The sequence below is a fragment of the Strix uralensis genome, chromosome Z (assembly GCF_047716275.1).
Source record: "Strix uralensis isolate ZFMK-TIS-50842 chromosome Z, bStrUra1, whole genome shotgun sequence".
In the NCBI taxonomy this organism is placed as follows: domain Eukaryota; kingdom Metazoa; phylum Chordata; class Aves; order Strigiformes; family Strigidae; genus Strix; species Strix uralensis.
This window is the reverse complement of record NC_134012.1, coordinates 28,347,916-28,368,799: the sequence shown is the minus strand read 5'-3', so window position 1 is coordinate 28,368,799 and position 20,884 is coordinate 28,347,916. Positions and strand designations below refer to the sequence as shown.

Below are 20,884 nucleotides of genomic sequence, written 5' to 3'. Positions count from 1 at the left end.
AGATCACAGTGCACTCAGTCTGGAAAATGCTTACTCATGAGAGCATCCCATTAGCTTTTGGACTTGGAGCCAGAGCATGTTGGCACTGCTTGAAAAGAAGAGCAGCACTCTGTATAGCAATCCTGCAACATGATGCTGTGCTCCCGCTTTAGACAAACAGTCCTACTGATTGCAGCAGGGGTTTTTGTGTGGTCTGTAGGTGTATGGGAATATTCAGGTGCCCTCTCAGGAGCTGTAGAAGGCAACTCTGAAAGTCTAGTCTGTTGTCAATAGGTTTAAATTCTCACTGTGGTAACCTGCACCTCTGCAGGACAGCTCATACATTTGATAAAGGCTGAAATTGAATGAAATCATAAGGAGTTGTTTGCTCAGTCTTAAAATCCTGGAGGCAATTGGTGAGCACAGTCTGTGTCAGTCACCTTTCATAAGTTCCCAGAGGAGAAAATGAGCAGGGATCCTGAGAGTCAGCAGATGCCAGAGGTGCTAACTGCATGGTGGTGCTCTGCTCCATGGTGAACACAGACAGCTGTTGCTGCAGGAAATCATTCTGCTTGTCTGAGGGGATGAAGTGACTCTTTTGGCCAGTGCCTACCTGACTTACACTTTGTGTAATGCCTTGGATTTTGCAGGGTTGAGGCTGAAGGGGAGTTGTGCCAGAATCAACCCTCACCCACTGTTTCCCCCAAATGATGAATTCCTATAACACATCTGGGACACTGATTCTCCCGAGGAGAGCACATGGTAAGAGAAGTGATGAGGTTTAATGTTTGCTTAGATACCTGCTACATCTGTCCAAATTTCTTCCTACAGCTGCCCACCCTTTATTTATATAACTACTTTCCAAATTCAACTGAAAATGCCACAGCCCTCTTGCTAGTCACCTCTTTGCTCTTACTCTACTTTTCCCCCAGTGCCCACAGCCTGAAAGTGGGTACTAATAGGTATTACCACAGAAAGTTGCACAGTATCTGGGGCATCTTTCTCAGACAAAACAAACATGACTTTTGATTTCATGTTGTTCTTAGTCAGAAACTTTTTTCTCTTTGAAATATTTCACAGACCTTGATATTTACCTCTTTTCTGTGCTGGATGCTAGTAGAACATGGGCTTTATCAGTCAGCCATGCTCTTCAGAGCCAGACTAGCATGCTAGCCACCTAACTTGACTTTCTTAAAAGACAATGGCAAAAAAGCTTATCATCAACCCTGATCGTGCTTGGAGGACAAAACCAAAACTTAAACTTCAGAGAATATTTCCAAGGGAGAAAATATCTCTTTGTCCATTTTATTATAACTTCATCAATGTCTTTTGTATTTTGTCTCACAATCTTTTCTTCTTCTATTCATGACTCTTCTCAGTACTTTGCAGTGTAAGGTGGTTTTAGCAGTTTTCTTCTAGATATAGTTTTACTGGTCTTTCTACCATGGTTTCAATTTAGTTTTCTATAAAAGTGGCCATGGACAGCTGCTTTAAACTCCCTGCTGAGTTTGTTAATATCAGGTGAACTTGAGACACTAGTTGAACCTAAGGAAAATGCTCTAGTTGAACTGGAAGCCTGAGCCTACAGCTTTGAGATGTTGGAAAACGAAAAGGTAATCAGAGGCTCCTCTGGAGATAATCAAAACTTTTAATTGAATGAATCATCTATAATGATTTTAATGCTGTTAAAAACAGAATGTGTGAATGCAGGAATATAGCACCAAAAATTTTATGACCTGTGGGTCATAAGGAATTGTTTGGGTGTTTTTTCTCAATAACAACAAAAGCTACTGTAACTGAACTTACCCAGTGCAAATCCTCCAATGAAAACATATGGTGCTTGTGGTAAGTATATCTAGATAAATAACACTGTTCACTCAATTTATTAGTAAACCTATTTTGTATTACAGAGTTGACACTTTATGGCTTGTGGAACCAGGATTTTCTCAGTGAAACGTGAAAAACCAGCTCTGACCATGTGTTGTTAAAATCCAGAGCCTTTGTATTACCCCAAAATGGAGATTACATTCTGTCTGTGCAATGTAATTCCGTGACTTTGCTTGGAAAGGATATATTTGTTCACATCTTCTCACAAAACTGAGTGCAATTGCAGCATACTGTGTGTTATCCCAGAAATAGCAACATTTCAGTGCTAGAAAAAATTATTCCTGTATGTAAGATGTTGTAGTTGCAGAATTACTGGGAGAAGAAAGAGGCTTTACATATATCATGTACATGATATATACAAATACATATTATTGTGCCACATAATGACAATATAATAGCTGCTATCTCAAAAGTGTGTATGCAGGGTAACTGCAGTAAAATACATCAGATCTGGCTAATATAAATCTTGCCTTCCTTGAGTTTTGGACACTACCATGACCTTTCAGACTTGGAAATCAAAAAGTTGTTGGAACCAGCATAAAGAGAAGTTGGAAAAAAAATATAACCAAAGAAGTTCAAGCTATCTTGGGTAAAACTGAATGGAGTATTTGGAAAAGAACATTAAAAATAATGCTCCTTTCCTGCATTTTGAAATCTGCTTTGTCGTGGATCTATATTTTTGCATTGAAAATCATACTTTTCATCAATGGCTCTAACACTGTTGCTCTACTGCCTTTGCAAGTAATGAAGAACAAAATTCTCTGTATTTCAGAAATATGAAAACAGCACTCTAACATTACCCAAGAAAGTTATCATGCGACATCTGGCAAACAGGATACCTGTCAAAAATCAGGACAAATCTTAGAGAGAAGTCATGGCAGACCCTTGTTTGTCCCATGGCATGTTTCCAGCTGCACAAGGACTCCCATGGGTGCAAGGCAAACACTGACGGTGATCCCCTGTATATCAGAATGCACAGTGGTGGTGGTCTCTGCCCACTCCCAAAACAGGGCTCTTACCAAAATGCTCAGCTTTCTGCCCTCTCTGGGCAGCACTGCTGCACGCTTTCCACTCAAGCCATTCACCAAATTCTTCAGTGTGACATTTAGCACATCCCAACCTACTGCAAAATACTGATGACTAGGAATGACTTCTTACATTAAAGAGCAAATGAAGTAGAAAGGAAGAAAAGATCAGAGGAAAAACATACTTAAATCATCTTTACTTTGTATCAACCTACTGGAGTGAATGGAGCAGACAGATAAATAGTAGACAGAAGCCAAAAGGAAGCCAAAAAGAAGCTAAAATGATGTTGCAAAATTATACCAATAGTAATGTTGCCATTAAGTCACAACAGAAAGTGCAAGAAGGTGGAATGGAAATAAATGGTCAACCTTGTAGGTGGTCTGAATGAACAACTTTGGAATTTATTTTGAGAGACGTGTAGAATGAAGTTAACCGTTCCTACTGTTTATTCTGTAAGAGTATCAAGTTCTATGCAAAAAGTATGAGTTTTTGTTGTAGTTGAAATTATTAAAGAATAGGATTATTGTGGCAGGAAGACTACAGGGTACATCAACAGAATGGCTAAAACCTGTTTAGGCATATCAGAGTCACAAATTATTCTTGTAGGAATAGGCCACATTTCACTGTAACTTACTACATGTATTTAGGTGAAATCCAGAGTCTCTGAAGGACTAGAATGAAAGGCCCCATCCCTTGCAGGATTGTAGCTTGCATGCACAAAAAATACTGGACAAGTGCGCAAAATTATGCGCTACCCTGGTTGCAGCTATGAAATATGTGAAATAGCTGTAGCCTTGAAGAGCTCGGATGTTCCCAGTGCAAGATCATGGTCTGCTGGACCTCTGCAGTAGGCTGATCCAGCAGTTCTCCAGTTTCCATGTTCAGAAGCCTGTCAGTGCACTCTATGAAATAATACTTGCCTAGATTTCTTGCTTCCTATTCTCTATGCAGTAGCAATATGCCATTTCTATCGTAGTATGCTCAAGAGAACATGAGGACCCATGTAAAATAACAATAATCAGCAGTGTTAAACCCCACAGAACTAGCGGAGCTAGGCAACCTCTGCAAAGTATTTTAAGGCATGTCTTAAAGCTAGATGAGAGTATCATAAAATATCTACTTGCTGTTGGGTTCCCAGAGGCAAATTTAGATTATTCATCCTGGGGGGAAAAACAAAAAAAACCCACCCTTTGCTCTAGAGCACCTCCACGTACTTCTGCTACCCAAGTAGCTAGGATGGAACAGTGTGTGACCAACAGCCCCTCGATATTTCCCCCCTCTGTGGTTTCAGACAAGACTAACACCTGGCACAAGACAGCTGATGGTCTTCCAGCTGGGCCACAGACAGGGTGTGCTGCCAGGGCAGAGAGGTTTCGGGCAGTCTGCAGCCAGGCTGATCATCGGTGTTAGAGCAGCCAACACCACCTTGCAGGAACTCGCAGCTACCCTCCAAATTAAGCAGATGCGTATATACACAGAAGCATATATACATATAATCACTCAAAAACCACAGCTCGATTTGCCCTGCCCTTAAGTCAAGAGGAAGCTCTAAAACTGGCTTGAAAAGAAGCGTATGTTGAACCTCTGGACTGCAGGGCTGCTCATGTTGGTGTGATAGGAGATAAATTGTATTTTGTCCCTAGAAGCCAAATGTAATTCTGTAACTTGCAGTCCTTCAACAAGAATTAAAAACCTGCAGAACCCACCTCCTGAAACCCAAACTACATCCTGTATCAACAGATCATTCTTCTCCATTTGGAAGGATTCAAAACTGCTCAAAGGAAGCTCAAAACTACCATCTGATGTCAATTCACATTGTCCTAACATTGGTTTTGTTGCTGCTGCTGCTGTTTTAATTACACATCCTGCTTTGTGGTACAATGGGTATCATTGCTTTCAATGTTTTTATTATCATTTATTGCTGAATTTTAAGTGTCATCCTAATTAATAAACAGGATCTAATTACTTAAAACTGCCTATTTTCTCCCCAACAGTGGAGAAGCAATCATTTTATTTTATTGCAAAACTATGTGTTTTTTCAGAGCAAGTTTCAGGATAAGTTTATTCAAAATCATTAATTCCTAATTTGTCTTTTTTAATAGTCAAGCAGAAATTCATTTTTTCCCCCATTTCATTCTCACTGAAGTTAAATAAAGTATTTTTCCTTTTTATTTTTCTGTTTTTTACTTCTAACTTCTTTTTCCACTGAATAAAAATGGGGAAATTACTCTGATTAAAAAAAAAATAAAATTAACTTTTTCCATTGGGAACTGAAGCAAAATGTTACTTGGTGTTATTTTTCTCTCACTTCTAGAAAGAAAGTTGAAAGTGAGAAAAAACATTATTTTTAAAAGCAATAGTGTTGCTTTCCTCTCCTCTTTTTTCTTTAATATTTAACTTTTCTATGGAGAACGTGGGACGAGTGGGAAACGACTGAAAGACCGACTGAAATGGATACTTCACTACAAACAAATAAAAACTTTCTTTTGCTATTTAAAAAGTAATAATTAAAATTGAAGTGATATAATTTAACATACTTGAAATGAATGTCAGACAAGTAATTTTTATTTTGCATGCAGTTAAATATAAAGCTTGCCATCTTTAAAAGTCAAGTAAGCATTTCGCCTCTTAAAGAGTCTCTCCCAGAGTCCAAGTCCCTGGCTGCTTACTCAGGTACAGCTCACTCTGGTGGCCCTGGTCTTTGCCATATCACTGCTGCAGGAGAAGCTCCTGCAGCACTGCCAGCTTGAGGATGTTAGGGATGAGGATGCCTCCCTGCCTAAAAAAATGGGGGAAGGCAAGAGGAGTTGTCTTTAGGAATCACACAGACAGGTTCTTGCAGGGGCATGCCAGGGTCCTGACATCATGGCCAGGGGCTGCAGGATAACATGTCTGTTCTGCTGGGGTCAGGGAGATGTGTTGACTGTCCCTCTGTGCCTACACTGCTGCTGCATGCTCTGCTGGGTTGCCCTAAGGGAGCCCTGGATGTAAAGGCTAGACCATGTAAGGATGGTGGAGCTGCTGACTGCAGGAAATGGGACTTTGGGGTCACACATGGGGGAGTGGGAGTATTGAGAGTGACAGTAGGTCACATTTGGAAGGCATCAGGTAAGGTACAAAATGTTATGGGCGTTATTTGCTATAATATTGGTGGCATATTCTTGACTTCATCATGCATCAGGAAACACTTTTTCACAGTGAGGGTGTGAGAACACTGGCACAGGTTGCCCAGAGATGGTGGAGTCTACATCATCCATGGAGATACTCAAAGCTGACTGAACACAGCTCTGAGCAATCTACTGTAGGTGGGCCTGCCTGAGCACGGGGATTAGTCAAGATGACCTCCAGAGGCCACTTCCAACCTCAGCCATTCTGTGATTCTGTCCCCTCTGTCGCAGACTGGCAAAGCTTAATCTCTAAAATACGTTATGCCTTACTGCCTCTCCTTATGAAAACCTATCCACTTTAGAAACCTGCTTCATGACAGACACATTGTGCAGTCTTCAGACTGACATTTCTCTTGGTGAAGACAGCCTTCTGAACCACTTCACTTTCAGTAAAGTTCTTAAATTGGTCTGAAGTAATGCACATGGATATGTATTTCTTTTATGCTAGGGATGACATTTGACCTCAGACAAAGGGCTAGCCTAAGGGTTTGTGCATCTCTGAAACCTTGTTTAAAACCTGAAGAGAGGACTTGAATGAAACCTGAATATCAGTGAGTAACAAATGGCACACACCACCAAGAAGTATTTAAAACTTTATTTAAAACTGCCTGTTTATTTTAAAGAAATACCAGATCCGTAAGAAAAATACAGCTCTACATGTAATTCAGGTGGGGAACACCAATTTGGTATAGAACATACTAAAGGAACAAAACCAAACTGAAACAAAGTGAACAAAAGCCAGACAGCAGTAAGTATCAATCACTGTGTCTTTAAAACAGCAAGACATATTTCATAGTCTGCCTGAGTTTTGCTGTTTCTCCTACTGAAGTGGTGTATCTATGTGATTTAGTTGCAGCTAGGAAGCTGGTATTGCTTTCTAACAGTGAGGGTCACATGACACTCAGTCAGCTTTATACAGCACATCTCCACATTTCACCCAGCAGTGGATCTGTTGATATGCTCCATACTGCAGAAAATAAATGGGTTTCCAGATAGGGAAAGATGATGACAAACAGAATTACCTGAGTGAGATACCAACAGGGCAAGTCACAGCGTGAACACTGACCATGGAGCTGGGAACCTGCAGCTTCCTCAGAGACAGGAAGTTAAAGCATCTTTTCTTGTCTAACCTCCATCTCAGATGAAGCAGCATATGCTTGTGAATAGATAAGGGCAGAGGTCTGCATCTCTTGAGGAGTTTAGTGTAAGACCATTTTCTTCCAAAGGCAGCCTCTTGTCCTTAGGGTTTTAATGTGTGTGACATCTCCCATCACAAGACAGTTTGACTGTAACAGTTCACCTTTCTATTTTCTAGCTGCATATTACTTTACAGTGCAATACAGAGGACTACCTCAGCAGGCTACTTCAAACATCTGTATTACCTACTTGTATGTAAGCATTTTCTTCTTTGATACAATACATCCTTTTCACCTCTTACTTTTCAAATTCACGGGCATTTTTCCAGTTATCTATGTCTTCATTTTTTCTTAAAATAAGAAAGTGCTAAAAAGCACATATAATATATTTTGTGTACTGGTATGCATTTCTCAGAGTAATGCATTTAATCTGCTGTGCTTGTGAGGAAAGTAATTGTTTTACCTCTATGTCTGGGAACCACTATAAGTCTATTCTGCAACCAGTCAGTAAGTCCCCTTGGCAAGCCCCTTCCATGCTCCAGAGACCAGCTGCTCTTGTTGGTGATTGAAATAAAAGCATGCCCCAAAGCTACATATTGCAGTGGGAGAAGCCAGAAGCTGGCTTTCTCAAGCAGGCATCATGTGGCAAGTCTTGAGGGTATCAATAATTAGAATAGATTATTAGGGTGGGGGTCTTAAAGGACATGGCCACAGGGGAGTGGACATTATTTCTAGGCAGTCATCTGTACTACTGCCAGGATCAGCAAGGAAACACCAAAGTCACAGCTGGGCTCAGATGAACGGTGGTACCCAAGGAGCAACACTCCGTACCTATGAATACCTCACCAACTTTAGAAGAACTGCTGCTAGTTCTTCTGTATCTACACCGCTGCATTTGTTCTATCAGCTGTGTCAGCTCTAGTGAAGAATGAGCACCATTGCTCTCTACCTCTGTGTCATCTCAGCCACCTGACATGGCTGTAAAAATGCTTGTCTGAACTCTACAACCTTCAGACTAATGGCAGCTCAGAAAAATAATCTACTTTGGATGCAACATCCAAACGCATCATGCCGTATTAGCCAAGGCTCTCAATGCTGTATTTGCAGAGACGAACTATTCATACTAAAAACACTAGATGTTATAGGCAGATACAACGCTATGGACCAGCACCTGCAACAATGGTGTTTCAATCTTCATGGGTGCCTCTAGACAAGTAAGACAAATAACTTAGTGGTGACAACCTGAAATGCACGTTAATTAGAAAGAGTCTAGTGTGCCCTGGAACAAAGTAGCTAGTCTAAGAAAACAGGGCTGATGTATTGGTTCATCCAGGCAAGCTCTCTGTGCTTCTGAGCGGCAGACAGTCAATTTGAGCAGTCAGTACTGCTGAAGGAGCTGCACACAGAGGAAGCGTCTCCTGGGTCAGGGACCAGCGGTTATCTTAAAATCCAGGCTGTAAAAGTTTATACCCTTTCCTGGGTCACAGCGACATTTCTTACACATCGCTTTAGCCATATAAACAAGGGGCTTAGTGTAAACCAGTGCCTTGCTTCTCTGAGTAAAGTGAGAGGAACATCTCAGAGGCTGATTTATCGGACTGCTCTATCCCATTTTAGGAGAGGATATAACAGTTTTAGGAGGTGATTATCTCTTGAGTGGGTCTTGGTGAGTATTGGGCAGCAGATGTCTAACCTTTACGTGGAGAGGAACGAAACCTTTGGTTTTGTAATTGTAGATGTTTTCCGATACCATTGCTCCCTGGAGTTGCTTGAGCCTGATCAAAATTAGTTACCCAAAGCCCTTTGACCTTCTGGAGCCTTAAGAGTATGGTTTTTGGCAGCTTGTCCAAAACCAGCGCTTTTCTGGTGTAAGTTGTATATCCATAGGCCTTCAATATGTGCAGAAAGGCTATGTTTGAAGTACCGTCTTACGTAAACTGCTTTCAAATGAAAAAAGGCAGCAAGCATATTCAGATTGCTGGTTGCATGTGTGGGGGAAGTATGACTCAAAATTCTGCTGCAGTGTTACAGCGAGGTGCAGGAGACAGGACCCTCGGCCTTGGGCAGTGGTGCTGCTTTTTCACCGTCGGCGTCAGGGGTGCAGCTGGAGCCCCGATGCCGGCTTTCCCGGAGTTACTCCCCAGATCTGCCCGGCCATCCCCTGCGGCTCCTCACCGCCGTGCTTCAAGGCCGGGACGCCGGGTGGGCCTCGGGAGCCGCGGCACCAGCCCCAGACCCCGGGACCGACCAGCCCGGCGGGCCAACGCCCGGGAGGCCACGGACCCCACGACCGGCGCCGCCCGAGGGGTGCCGCCGCCGGGGCCGGTAGCCGGGGCGGACCCCCCGGCGTCCCCTCGGGGCGTTGTTCGCCCCCCGCGTCCTTTCTGCTTCCGGGGGCCGCCGCGGGGAGGATTTGCCGCAGATGACATCAGCCGTGGATGCTGGAAACGCGGCGGCGGCGCGGGGATGCGCCGGCTCCCCCCCTTCCTCTTCCTCCTCCTCCTCCTCGCCAGGTCCCTGCCCTGCACCGTCTCCGTATAAAAGCGCCGCCGCCTCCCCGCCCGCCCTCACTCCCTCCCTGCCGCCTGCGGAGCCGCCGCCGAGCGGCCCTTCTCCCCTCAGCGCCCCGGAGCCGCGGGGCGGAGCGGGGCGGCGGCGATGGCCACCGTGGTGGTGGAAGTGGACTCGGAGCCCTCCTGCAGCATCCCCAACCCCACCTCCCCCTCGCCCAGCCTCTCCCACCGATTCCTGGACAGCAAGTTCTACCTGCTGGTGGTCATCGGCGAGCTGGTGACCGAGGAGCACCTGCGGCGGGCCATCGCCAACATCGAGCGAGGTGAGGCAGCGGGGAGCGGAGACACCGCCGGCAGCGCCGCGGCGCCACCCTCGCCGGCGCCTTCCCCCTCCTCGGGCGCAGCCGGGGCTCACCCCCACGCACCCCCACCCTACGGAGGGCTCAGCACACGAGTCGCCAGGACGCGATCTCCAGCTCTTTCCTCCGCGAGGGTCCCGCCGCAGCCGCCCCCCCCTCCCCCCCCGCCCCGCCGGTGGGGTGCGGACGCTGCGGAGCAACGGCTGCGGGCCGGGCCCCGCTACCGCCCGCGCAGAGAGCCGCCGCGGGCTGCTGGCCCGCCGGGCCAGACCGGCAGCCAGCGCCCTGCCCGCCTGAGCGGCGGAGGGGCCGGGGCGGGAGCGCAGCCCCCGCGGCGGGCGGCCGCCGCCGCCGAGCCCGTCTGCCCGGAGACACCGGCGGGTGGGCGTGGCGCAGTCCGCAGTGCGGTCCCTATGGCAGCCCGGAGCGGACAAAGGGCGGCCGCCGCGCCGGCGGTGGCGATGGGGATGCGATGGGGATGCGGCTGCGGGGCGGCTGCCCCCGCATCCCCCGTCCTCCGCCGCCAAACCGAACCGGCGGCGTTCGGGGCGTTTTCCCCCTCGGCGTCAAAGACTGCCCGAGCGGGAGCGCAGCCCTGCCTTTGTGTCTAACTTTGGGCGGTGAGACTTTTCTCTTGGCTGGAGAATTTTTTCAGGACCCAACCTTTATATGCGCATTGTTTCTATTTCAATAAAGAAAAAACATGTGGGTAACAAGACTAATACCTGAGTGCTCAGCCTCATTATTGTCCGGCCACGGGCTGCTTTGACTCGCTGTTTATTTGTCCTTTTCTTAAGACGGCCATACAGGAAGGTATTGCAAGTGAAATGACAGTTTTATTAAAAGTTCTTGATATGGTTTCTGATACAATAGATTGCAGTGTAACTGCAGCAGGGGGGGAAAAAAAAAGCCCTCTTGCAGTAATAGTGGTATGAAGCACAAAGAAAATTATTGCTGGACCCCACAGTTTGTTAAACTCAACTGATACCTGATTTTGTAACATATATTTGTGTTCTGTGAGGGTGAAAGCAGAGATTTCAGAAACCTGCCATTGTTAGAGGAGAGGAAGAGACCCTGCAACAGGGAACTGGTAGCAGCCTTGTCATGTAGGTGTGGTTCAGCAGTCCAGCTAGGACTTCATTTGTCTCTATTGTTGCTTTCTCAAGCATTGTTGCTTTAGCTGGCTGTTTCTGGTGATTATTTTTTATGACTGTTTGTGGTAAAGGGCTGCCTCATCACAGCTAACCAGCTTCACCACGACCTGTTCATCTTTATTGCTACCATTGTCTCCTAGGGAGAACTACTGAGGCAGATGCTTTGTCATTCAGAGCCTCTTCAGCATTGCACTTTCCTAATTCTATCTAATTTTCCGTTGTGTCAGAAGTGAATTGGCTGCATTTTAATTAAATTATTAAAAATTATAGAGCAAATGGATAAAACTTCTGCCCTCCAGACAGCTGATGTCATTCTTCCTCTGAAGAAATGCTCTTCAGTCTCTTCTTGAAGCTTCTATTGTACAGTTGCTGCTGCATAGCTCTGTTGCTGCTGCCTCCTGCCACTAAGCATTACACCCATTTACAGTTTTAGATGTTCAGAGGAAATGCTTAGGCCTTTTTATTCATCATTTTGGATTAGAAGTCACCTCGCTGCTCCTGGTGTCAAATGATCTGATTGAGATTTTTGCCTGCTAGGAAAAAACCGTGATCAAATTTTGAGGTGCATTGTTCTGGATGAGTACACTGGGAGTCTGAAGCTCTATCTGCGTGAGGCAAATATGGGCTCGACTAATCTCTTTCTCTTTGGAAAGTGTGCTATAGTCTGGAAAAACCCGCTGCTTTCAACCTTTATTTTCAACAGAGCCTTAAATGCATTTTGGGTTCTTGATAACTCTGCTTCAGTGTCTTCTCTGGTACATCTCCCGAGTACCATCACTGAAAAGTGTGGATTCATGCGCCAAACTGCAGAGCAACGTGTCAAAGAAAACATCTGCTGATAACACATCAGTGGTGTGATGCTACGCAACCTGGTGGAATGCAGAGTCATTTCTTAATATATCATGAAGAGGAAATGGCGTGGTGAGATGCATTTTCAGTAACTACATTTGGGATGTGACTTTGCTAAGGGGACAATCCTCCAACCCACCATCCACCAAAAAAAGAGGGCAGTGAAGAGAAAGCTTCAAGATTTTTCCACTGATTTGGCAGATGCCCTGCTGGGTGTGCCCTGCCTGCTCTCTGATTAGTCCTGTGTCTAGTGGCACTGTACTCCTAAGACTGCAGAAGGAAAGAAATAGCTCCAGTTCAGCCATGCTTCCAGTAGTTACGTTCATGCTGTTAATGATCTACATCATTGGACTGACCTTGGATTTTAGTTCCAGATTTACCTCCGTTCTACCCAAACCTGAGTTGGTTATATAACATATATAATACATTATGCTACTTTATAATGTACATGCGTAATTTTTGCATCCAGACTGCTGAATCATGCAGCTGCAGATTTGGGATACTCTGTCCAGGTCCCAGCTTCAGTTTCTAAGACTGCTGTGCATATGGGGCATCTAGGCTTTTTTGTTGTCGTTCTAGCTATTTATTTTGTGTTGAGTCCTGTATTTTGGACATTACTGGGCTCAGCAGTCTTGACTACACCTAGTCAGAATCTTAACCCTACAGCAAATTTGGATGCATGACAAAAGCAGCTAGGGATGGTGGACAGGCCCTATCATTAGCAGCATTGCTGAATCATAGTCCATATTGCTCAACTGACCTCCAGAAAGCTTTGTAGTCTCCCTGCAGAAGCTTGCTGTCAGAGGCCAGTGAGCTGTTTATCTTCTAGCTTCTTGAAGTTCAGTGTTAATTCAATGCACTTCAGCTTCGTAATTGATGTTGGTTTACTAGTTATAGTTTTCATATGCACTGTACGTGCATGGGATTATCATCTTTACTTTCTTGCTCTCAAATACTCCAACACCTGGATAACATTAAAGCCTGCTGAGCTGTATTTGTCTGCCAGAACTATGCCCCAAGAATGTACCATATGGCCAAGAGATTTCTGAGAAATGAGAATAAGGATACGTGCAGAAGAGACTCACTGCTTATGCCTCTGAACAGCGATGTATCAGTCAGGAAGTGGAGGTGGCTGGTTATAGCTCAGTTATTTTTCTCTTAAGTGGTTATGAAACACAGGCAATACTGTATTTCCAAATTTGTTTAGAGTTTCAGATGGCAGCTACTTAATAGCTGGTAGCATAGCCCAGTAGTAAGCATGCACCTACCTGGACAGGGATGCTGAGAAGGAAAAGCCCTGGATGAATTCTCCCTGAAGAGGCTTCAGGCTCTTCAAATACAGATGTTTATATTTGCATGAAGAACCTACCCAGAGCTGCAATGGGAGATCGGCACCGCAGATCTGGTTTCTCTGCTCTTCTCCCTCTTGTCATCCTTCAGTCCTACAACATGGCTTCTGCCAGCATGAGTCCTGATATTTCTGCATGGGAGGTATTACTGACAGTAACATTCACAGCCTGAAACCCTGACCGAGTTACCAGCAGAAGTGTGTAGTGTTAGTCTCACAGTGAGGGGTTGGCTACACACCTCTTCAGACATCTCCTTGCCAAGCCCCAAAGTGATTTAACTCAACGATTTCATGCAAAGGCACAGTCAGGCATGTGGGGAGGGGCCACCAGACACTTCCTCGCCTGCAGTCCCTTCTGTGTTTGCCAGCTAATCTGTTTAAGTCTAATGATGTTCATTTAGGAAAAAAAAAATCACTGTAACATTGGTGTTCAAAATGGCAACAGTGCCTGGACTTACCTGTAGTTTAACTGCCTGCTCATTGTTTTTCAAAAGGAGAAGATTTTTCAGAACAATTTCAAAAACAAGAAAATTACAGAAAAATGTTAAGCATGTTCTCCTGTTTGTTTGGAGGTTTTTGGTTTGTTTTTTGTTTTATTGAGGTTTTTTGGTTTTTTTTGTTTGGTTGGTTGTTTTTTATTTAGTGATCAAAATCTGATGGAAGGAAATTTGTCTTTTGGTTACAATGTTGGGTTTTTTTGCCTGGTCAAATTTCAGTCCTTAAAAATATTTTTTGGAATAATACATTTTTTAATCATATGTGTGTCAATTGGCTCACTTTCCAAGTAGCTGGGGGGAAAAACAGTAGGGACGAGAGATCTGGAGTTTAGTTTTTAGAAGAAAAAAAGATGAGGCATAGCATTTTTTAATCTCAAAACCAGAATTTTGATACTTCATAAATAAAAGATCACTTAAATTTTAATTTAAAATATGGGATGCTTCAAAGCTTTTGACTGAAGAAGTCAGTAATTTAATACTTTGTATTTACATATTAATTTGCAACATGCTAGGTGATGCTGTCTTTTTTTCTCAGAGGGACAAATACAACAGTCCTGCAATGTGACTAAAGTGTCCTCTGAGTGATTCACTCTTTCAGTTTGGTAAATGTCGTGGTTTAAACCCTGCTGCCAGCCAAACACCACGCAGCTGCTTGCTAACCCTCCCCCACCGCAGGGAATGGGGAAGAGAATTGGAGACATAAGGGTAAGGAGACTTGTAGGTTGAGAGAAAAACAATTTAATAATTGAAATAAAATAAAATGAAAATAATAATAATGATGATAATAGTAATAATAGAAAATACAAATAATAGTAATAATAGAAAATACAAATGCCTAATGCACAACATGATTGCTCACCGCCTGCTAGCCATCCCAGAGAAGCAAAAATGCTGGAACTGCAATCCCAGAAGTGAGAGGGAGCTTCCCAGTCAACCCTCATCCATATACTGAACATGAGGTTGTATGATGTGGAATATTCTATTGGCCAGTTTGGGTCCATTGTTCTGGTTGTGCTCCCTCCCAGCTTCTTGTGTACCTGTGCATTAGCAGAATATGGGAACCTTGATTTCTTAGCAACAACTAAAACCATCAGCATATTATCAACATTCTTCTAATTCAAATCCCAAACTGAATCCAAAACACATCACTATTCTAGCTTCTAAGAGGAAAATACTAGCTTTATCCCAGCCAAAACCAGGACAGTAAATCAGTGTATTTCTATTTTTAAAGTCAATTCAGGGACATCAGTAACTTTTTGTAATGTGGCTACTAGGATGTGGGACCAGGAGTCCTAAAGCAGGGGCCTTAAAGGATGGTCACCCTTTGTAAAGGCAGATTTTCTCTTGCTAGTGACTGATTCCTGTCCAGAGTGCTCCTTCTGAGCACTCAGCACTTTCCAAAAAATAGCTGTGTGCCTGGAAAGGAAGAGAGGCTGGGTTTGGAATTTAGAAATACACAAATAGCATGAATGTCACTCAGTGACAACTTCCAGCACCCATGTATCAAGCTAGATGTGTTTTGTATTTTTAATTTTAGGAATCCGATCATGGGACACAAACTTGATTGAATGCAATTTGGATCAAGAACTGAAACTTTTTGTGTCTCGCCATTCAGCTCGATTCTCTCCTGAAGTTCGAGGTAAGTTTTTGGTGGTGTTTGACAAAGGTTGGTTTTGTTTGTTTGGGTTTTTTTAAGAGCAGAATTAATAAATACACTTTGGAATTGTATTCATTTATGATTATTTACAATGAGTAGGTTTTTTTCCTTTATTTTAAAATATGGCTTGAAAATTATAATTTGTTTTAACTTTCTCACAGCTTAATTTTAAAATAATCAGCCTTTTAGGTTAGTTTCATGTATATCACCATGATTACTTTGGTAGTAGATGTTAGCTTTAGGGCCACACTAAAGTTAGGTAAAACTCAATTTTTGGCTAACAGTTTGTTTACGTAGCACCAATCGAGTAGTCCCAGAGACTGAAGCTTATTGGGGTAGGTAGAGCACATACCAAAAAGTAACCTGGAAAGTTAGCTCTACAGTTTGATAGACTCAGAAATAGTGTCACGGTTGTTGTGCAAGTGTGACTCAAGCCCTGTGTTTCTTCCCAAAGAGCTTAGACTTTTCTCTTTCGTGGTATGAAAAGCTGAGGGGTGGAGGGTTTACCTTGATTCACAGGAATGTTCTTTGTCTTGTATGAAGAAATTAGAAATTTACAGCACTCATAAGTCTAAATCTCTTCGCCTGCCTTTTCTTCAAGCCTGTTCTTCCTTTAGAGGATGCATACAATAAAGTAAAACAAAACAAAAAGTCCCATTTTGTGAAGTGTAAAAATTGATTTTGTTCTGGTTGCATGGGAATCAAATGCCTGATAAGCTTTCTAACATCTTGTTACCTTAACACAAATGCTGAGTGACCATGTGTGAAATTAGTCATGGTTTTCATGTAAAAATATATAACCTTCTCAAAGGAGTAGAGGTTGCTTTCATTGGTGAAATCATGGTGGCCATGTGCACATTGACTAGTACTAGCACCTAGTACTGATGAGTGTTATAAATTCCAGCTTCAGGAACATCTCTTAAGTGTGGTGAAAAAGGGCTATGAAATGTTGTATCATGCTACGATATAACATTCCTAGAGTCAGTTGATACACACTGACAAAGAGATCCTGATGTCTTGCTAGCATGACAGTATTGACATGATGGTTTCAAATAATGTACAAAAATGTCTTATGTAACTATTTCTTCCTCTTGCAGCATAGGTTATAGCAGATTTTGCCATATTTCCCCATATCTATAGAGTAAAACATTGCCAGAGTTAAGGAAAAAAACAAAACCTCTACAATTCTTCTGGTTTGAAAACCAACAGAACCAATACAACAATACTCAGTGTGACGATTTAGAGTCAAGGCATGTACTTCCTGATTTACATAGAAGTAAACTCAGGCCTAGAATTCATGTCTTTCATTTCAGTTTAAGTGTCATGAAGCCAATTCAACTTCTCGGTGGCACTAGTACCCTTGTTTTACAGAGAGGGTATTCTGATAAGTGAAATTATCACAATTTATCTTTAAGGAATGCAAGATGCAGTGCATCCCATTTTTAGCATGTATGTGTTTTACTTTAAAACTTTAGGGAGAAAAAAGATCTGGGGGTTCTCCTTTAGCAAAATATTCCAATGTGTCTAATATTTTTTGCTGTCTTGTTTAGATGATAAATCCTGATACCATTGCATGAATTAAAATAAAGCAAATGCTCTGCTTTCATATGGTAAATAAAATAAGATTATGCACACCTTTTTTCAACAGAAAGATTATAGAATCCTCTAGGAATTTTTCTCTAGGAATTGTATTTTGGGTTGATTTTTTTCTTGTTTGTCTAGACTTGCCTGTTTAGTCTGTCATTGTGTTGAATTACAGCTTAATTGCGTGGGACTGGAATTCATCAACATCTCTATGACAAGCAGTAATGAATGTGTTTTTCACCACTGCTCAATCTTTAAACAATAAACAGCCAAACTCTATTTTGAAAGAGCGTTAAGGGAGCCTGAAACTTGGATAAAGGGAACATCCAGGAGTAAAACTAGCACTTGACCAATTTCATGTCTAAAATTTTGTGGGGAAGCACTCTAGAATCCCTCTGCACAGGTCAGATGATCATTTATTTTAGTTTCTCTCTGTGGTTCTTGGATGAGGCTTCTTTGTATCCTTCCTACTGTTTCTTAGAGAGAAGGGTTTTTTGTTGCTGTTTGTTCATAAAATTTCAGAATGTTTGATTTGTGTTACAACACTCAAATATTGGATTTTGAGTGTTTAACCAGTGAAATGGTTAATGTTCATACTAAAGAGATTATTTTAAGTGCATATTCCTTTATGGTCCCAGACTCAGAAATTCTTCAGAATTTGGGTAACTAGGTGACATTTTGTCCAAGGAAAGTAGTCATCCAAGGTGACAGGGTAGTCTGGGTTGTAATTAAACAGCCTTTTTTTAGTCCTTAGAGACTGAACTCTTTGTGAGACTCATACGTAGGGACAGTTTACTCTTGAGGAAGGGTAAAGTCATCTAGTGTGTCTGCACAGCTCCTTGTGTAGTCAGGTCTGACTGCTGACTGAAGCCTGTTTGATTATAATGTTTAATTATGGTAATTGCAGTGCTGGCTCAGTACATGCTTGTGTGCTTCTCAAAGCAGCTCGAGGATATGCACAGCAGCAATGTGGAGGGTAGGACTCTTTCCCTCAAAGAAAGCTTGGAGGAAATGGGGCCAACCCTGTCCCCATGCCATATGCCTGTGATGTTGAAGGAGACACATGTGAGAGAATATGTCTGTCAAAGCATTCATGTGTTTTCACTTGGGGAGTTCAAGATCTAATCCTTCTCCCTGGGTAGTGAATAGCAGTCTACATGTTGATACTGCAGGGAGCGCAACTGGATCCCAACACTCTTTTTGTGTTCTTTTCAAGGGAATGGATTGTGACAGTGGTATTTGTGCATCCTGTATTCAGCTGCTGGGCAATTTATGGAAGATTTATGATTCCTGAAAAATAGGATTCAGAATGGAAATGACAGCAGATCTTTTCTGATACCTTGTAAAGCAGCTGAGTTAGCAGACTCCTTAATAATATCAAATCTTGTGGAGATGGTGTCAGCTGCTGGTGAAAAATGAGTTAACAGAGCTGGTTGCCAAGACAACAGGCAACATAACTTAAAATGGGTGCTCCACTACTTCCTTCTGTTTTCTCTGTCATGTACTGATAACTTCCATCTTATGTTAACATCGCAAGGACAAAAAATTAAAGCAATGAGTTGTAACATGTACGTGCTGGAAAAGGGAGTGTGTATCTGGTAGTTAGGCAGTGCAAGTGGAGAGTCTTGGAAAGAGCTCTGTTGACATTGCAGCTATACAAACCAATCTCTTCTTAATTTAAAAAAAAAAAGTTTCAGCTGCATTAAAGCAGCTTCACAAAAGACCGAGTAAATGAGTTTTTGGGGTGGGGGTGGGGAAGGGTGAAGCCATTGAGCGTCAAGACTTCCACACCTGCTGTTTTGTCCCTCAGCTTCCACCTGGGGACACTTGACTGTTGCATTGGTGCGTATTCAAGCCCTTGTCTAGATGAAATCCATTTTATTTAAATAGCTGTTCAGTAGATAGTCATCCATAACCTTCTAAGAAACACCGCTCAAGCAATGCACTCTGCCTACATTGTACTTTCTCCTGTTGTTATGAAGAATTGTGTCTGTGGAAGACATGTTTACTATATGAGTAGTACCGGGAGGTCTCCTGTTGCCTAAATCAGCAGTTGGTGACTGCACTGGCTTCCTTATCTGTGCCCAAGCCTATTTTCACCAGCCTGCCTGTGGCCAGGGGAGACCTTGGCAAAGTGCAAGACATGTTCAGTATTCCCTGGGCAGCCACCTGCATCATCATCAGCAGTGGATTTGCCTCCTTTAGGCTTCCTAAAGGAAGTCATTGTTCTCTGAAACTGTCATGACCCCAAAAAGCTTTAACAGATGTCATTCTGAAAGTTACTGTTTCAAAAGTTACTGTTTAGGACTGTTAGTATCCTGTGAAGAATTTTTGGATCTGGGAATTTTGGTCATCAATGCCCACTGCTCCATACTTTGCCCAAGTGGTGCATGGTCCCATTGCCTTTGTCAAAGCAGATCTAAAACCAGTTAATATCACACATAGTAGCTCACAATGTGAGCTTGTGGAATTGCTGATAAAATCCTGAAGTTTTAGTGCTCTCTTACTGAAAACTTCAGTTCATCAAAATTTGTTGAGAGGACACAGGTACTTGAACAAAACCTGTCACTTAAAATGAAAGAAAGAGAAAAGACCCAAGAAGTGAAGACCAGACTTCTCAACTGGTATGAGAGCACCATCACTAAGTGCCTAGGAGTTAATTTTGCTTAAAATACCAAGTAACCCGGTGTGCACATTTAGGGACGTCCTATAAATATGATTCTTCAGCTATTAGAGACTGCAATAGCTGGAATAGCTATCAAGTGGAGGCATTTTAGCTCATTCTATGTTTGAGAGGTTAATTTTATTTGGCTACCAGGCTTGGTTTGTCTCTCAAAGTATTTGTGCCTTGGAAGAAAGAAAATGGAGGCAGAGTAGTACTTGAACAGGGAATTGAGCTGACTCATGCTGCTGCGGCTGTGAATGGTGTCACTGCAGGGTGTTGCTGCAGTGGTGGGGACCCCCAGTGTCCTCACTGGAGCAATTGGCTGGGGAGAACATGCAGCGCTCTCATCTGTTCCCAAGTTTTCTTTGTGTGGGATGCTAAGATTTCAGTGGCTCAGGAGAGGATTACAGTGTAACAGGCTATATGTTTGCATGAATTGTCAAAGGCTTCCTTTCTTAGTACTAACCAAAATTCCAGAGATGGGCTAATAAGTGACTTTATCTTTTTTCAGTGAATAAATTGTTGCACTTATGTGACAATCATTCTGACACTGAATTCCATTTCTGCTTTTTTAGGAATGATCTCAAAGAAAATTAGCATGAATTTACATTGCAGCCAAAACACCAGTACCTTCTGGTGCTAAGCTGTTAGTGTGAATCAGCAAAATGACTGAGAGGTTTTTTTTAAATGCCTTGTATCACAAGTACATACAATGAGTTCAGTGGCCTTAGAATAATGCATATTTTATGGCAACAGGTTTTTGACCTGTGTAAGGCAGCTACCAGAGACATGGGATTAAGTTAGCTAGTTAGAATTTTAACTCCACTATGAAATTTGAATCCCCATTCCTCTTTATTAGAATGATAATTCAGTATGCCTAATGGTATATTCACAAGGGTTATTTTCTTAAGGGTTATTTAACAAAAACTTACAGAATTATAAATTTTAATTTGCCCATTATGACACTCCTCAATCTTTCTTTCCTAACATTTTGTCTGAAATGGAAGATTTTTAAACAACATTTTATTTTTGACCCTTGCCCAGTATCATTTACAGATGACCT

The 20,884-nt window shown here is 42.7% G+C and overlaps 1 protein-coding gene across 1 annotated transcript in view; it reads left to right on the top strand.

Moving 5' to 3' along the window:
- The first annotated feature begins 9,763 nt into the window (after positions 1 to 9,763).
- The window catches only part of MAP1B (microtubule associated protein 1B), a 72,077-nt gene continuing 60,956 nt past the window's right edge, over positions 9,764 to 20,884 (top strand). Inside the window, exons 1-2 of the mRNA XM_074856715.1 lie at positions 9,764 to 10,031; positions 15,453 to 15,554. Coding sequence (XP_074712816.1) covers positions 9,854 to 10,031; positions 15,453 to 15,554 — 280 coding nt within the window. The 5' untranslated portion in view covers positions 9,764 to 9,853. The remainder of the gene's footprint in view (positions 10,032 to 15,452; positions 15,555 to 20,884) is intronic.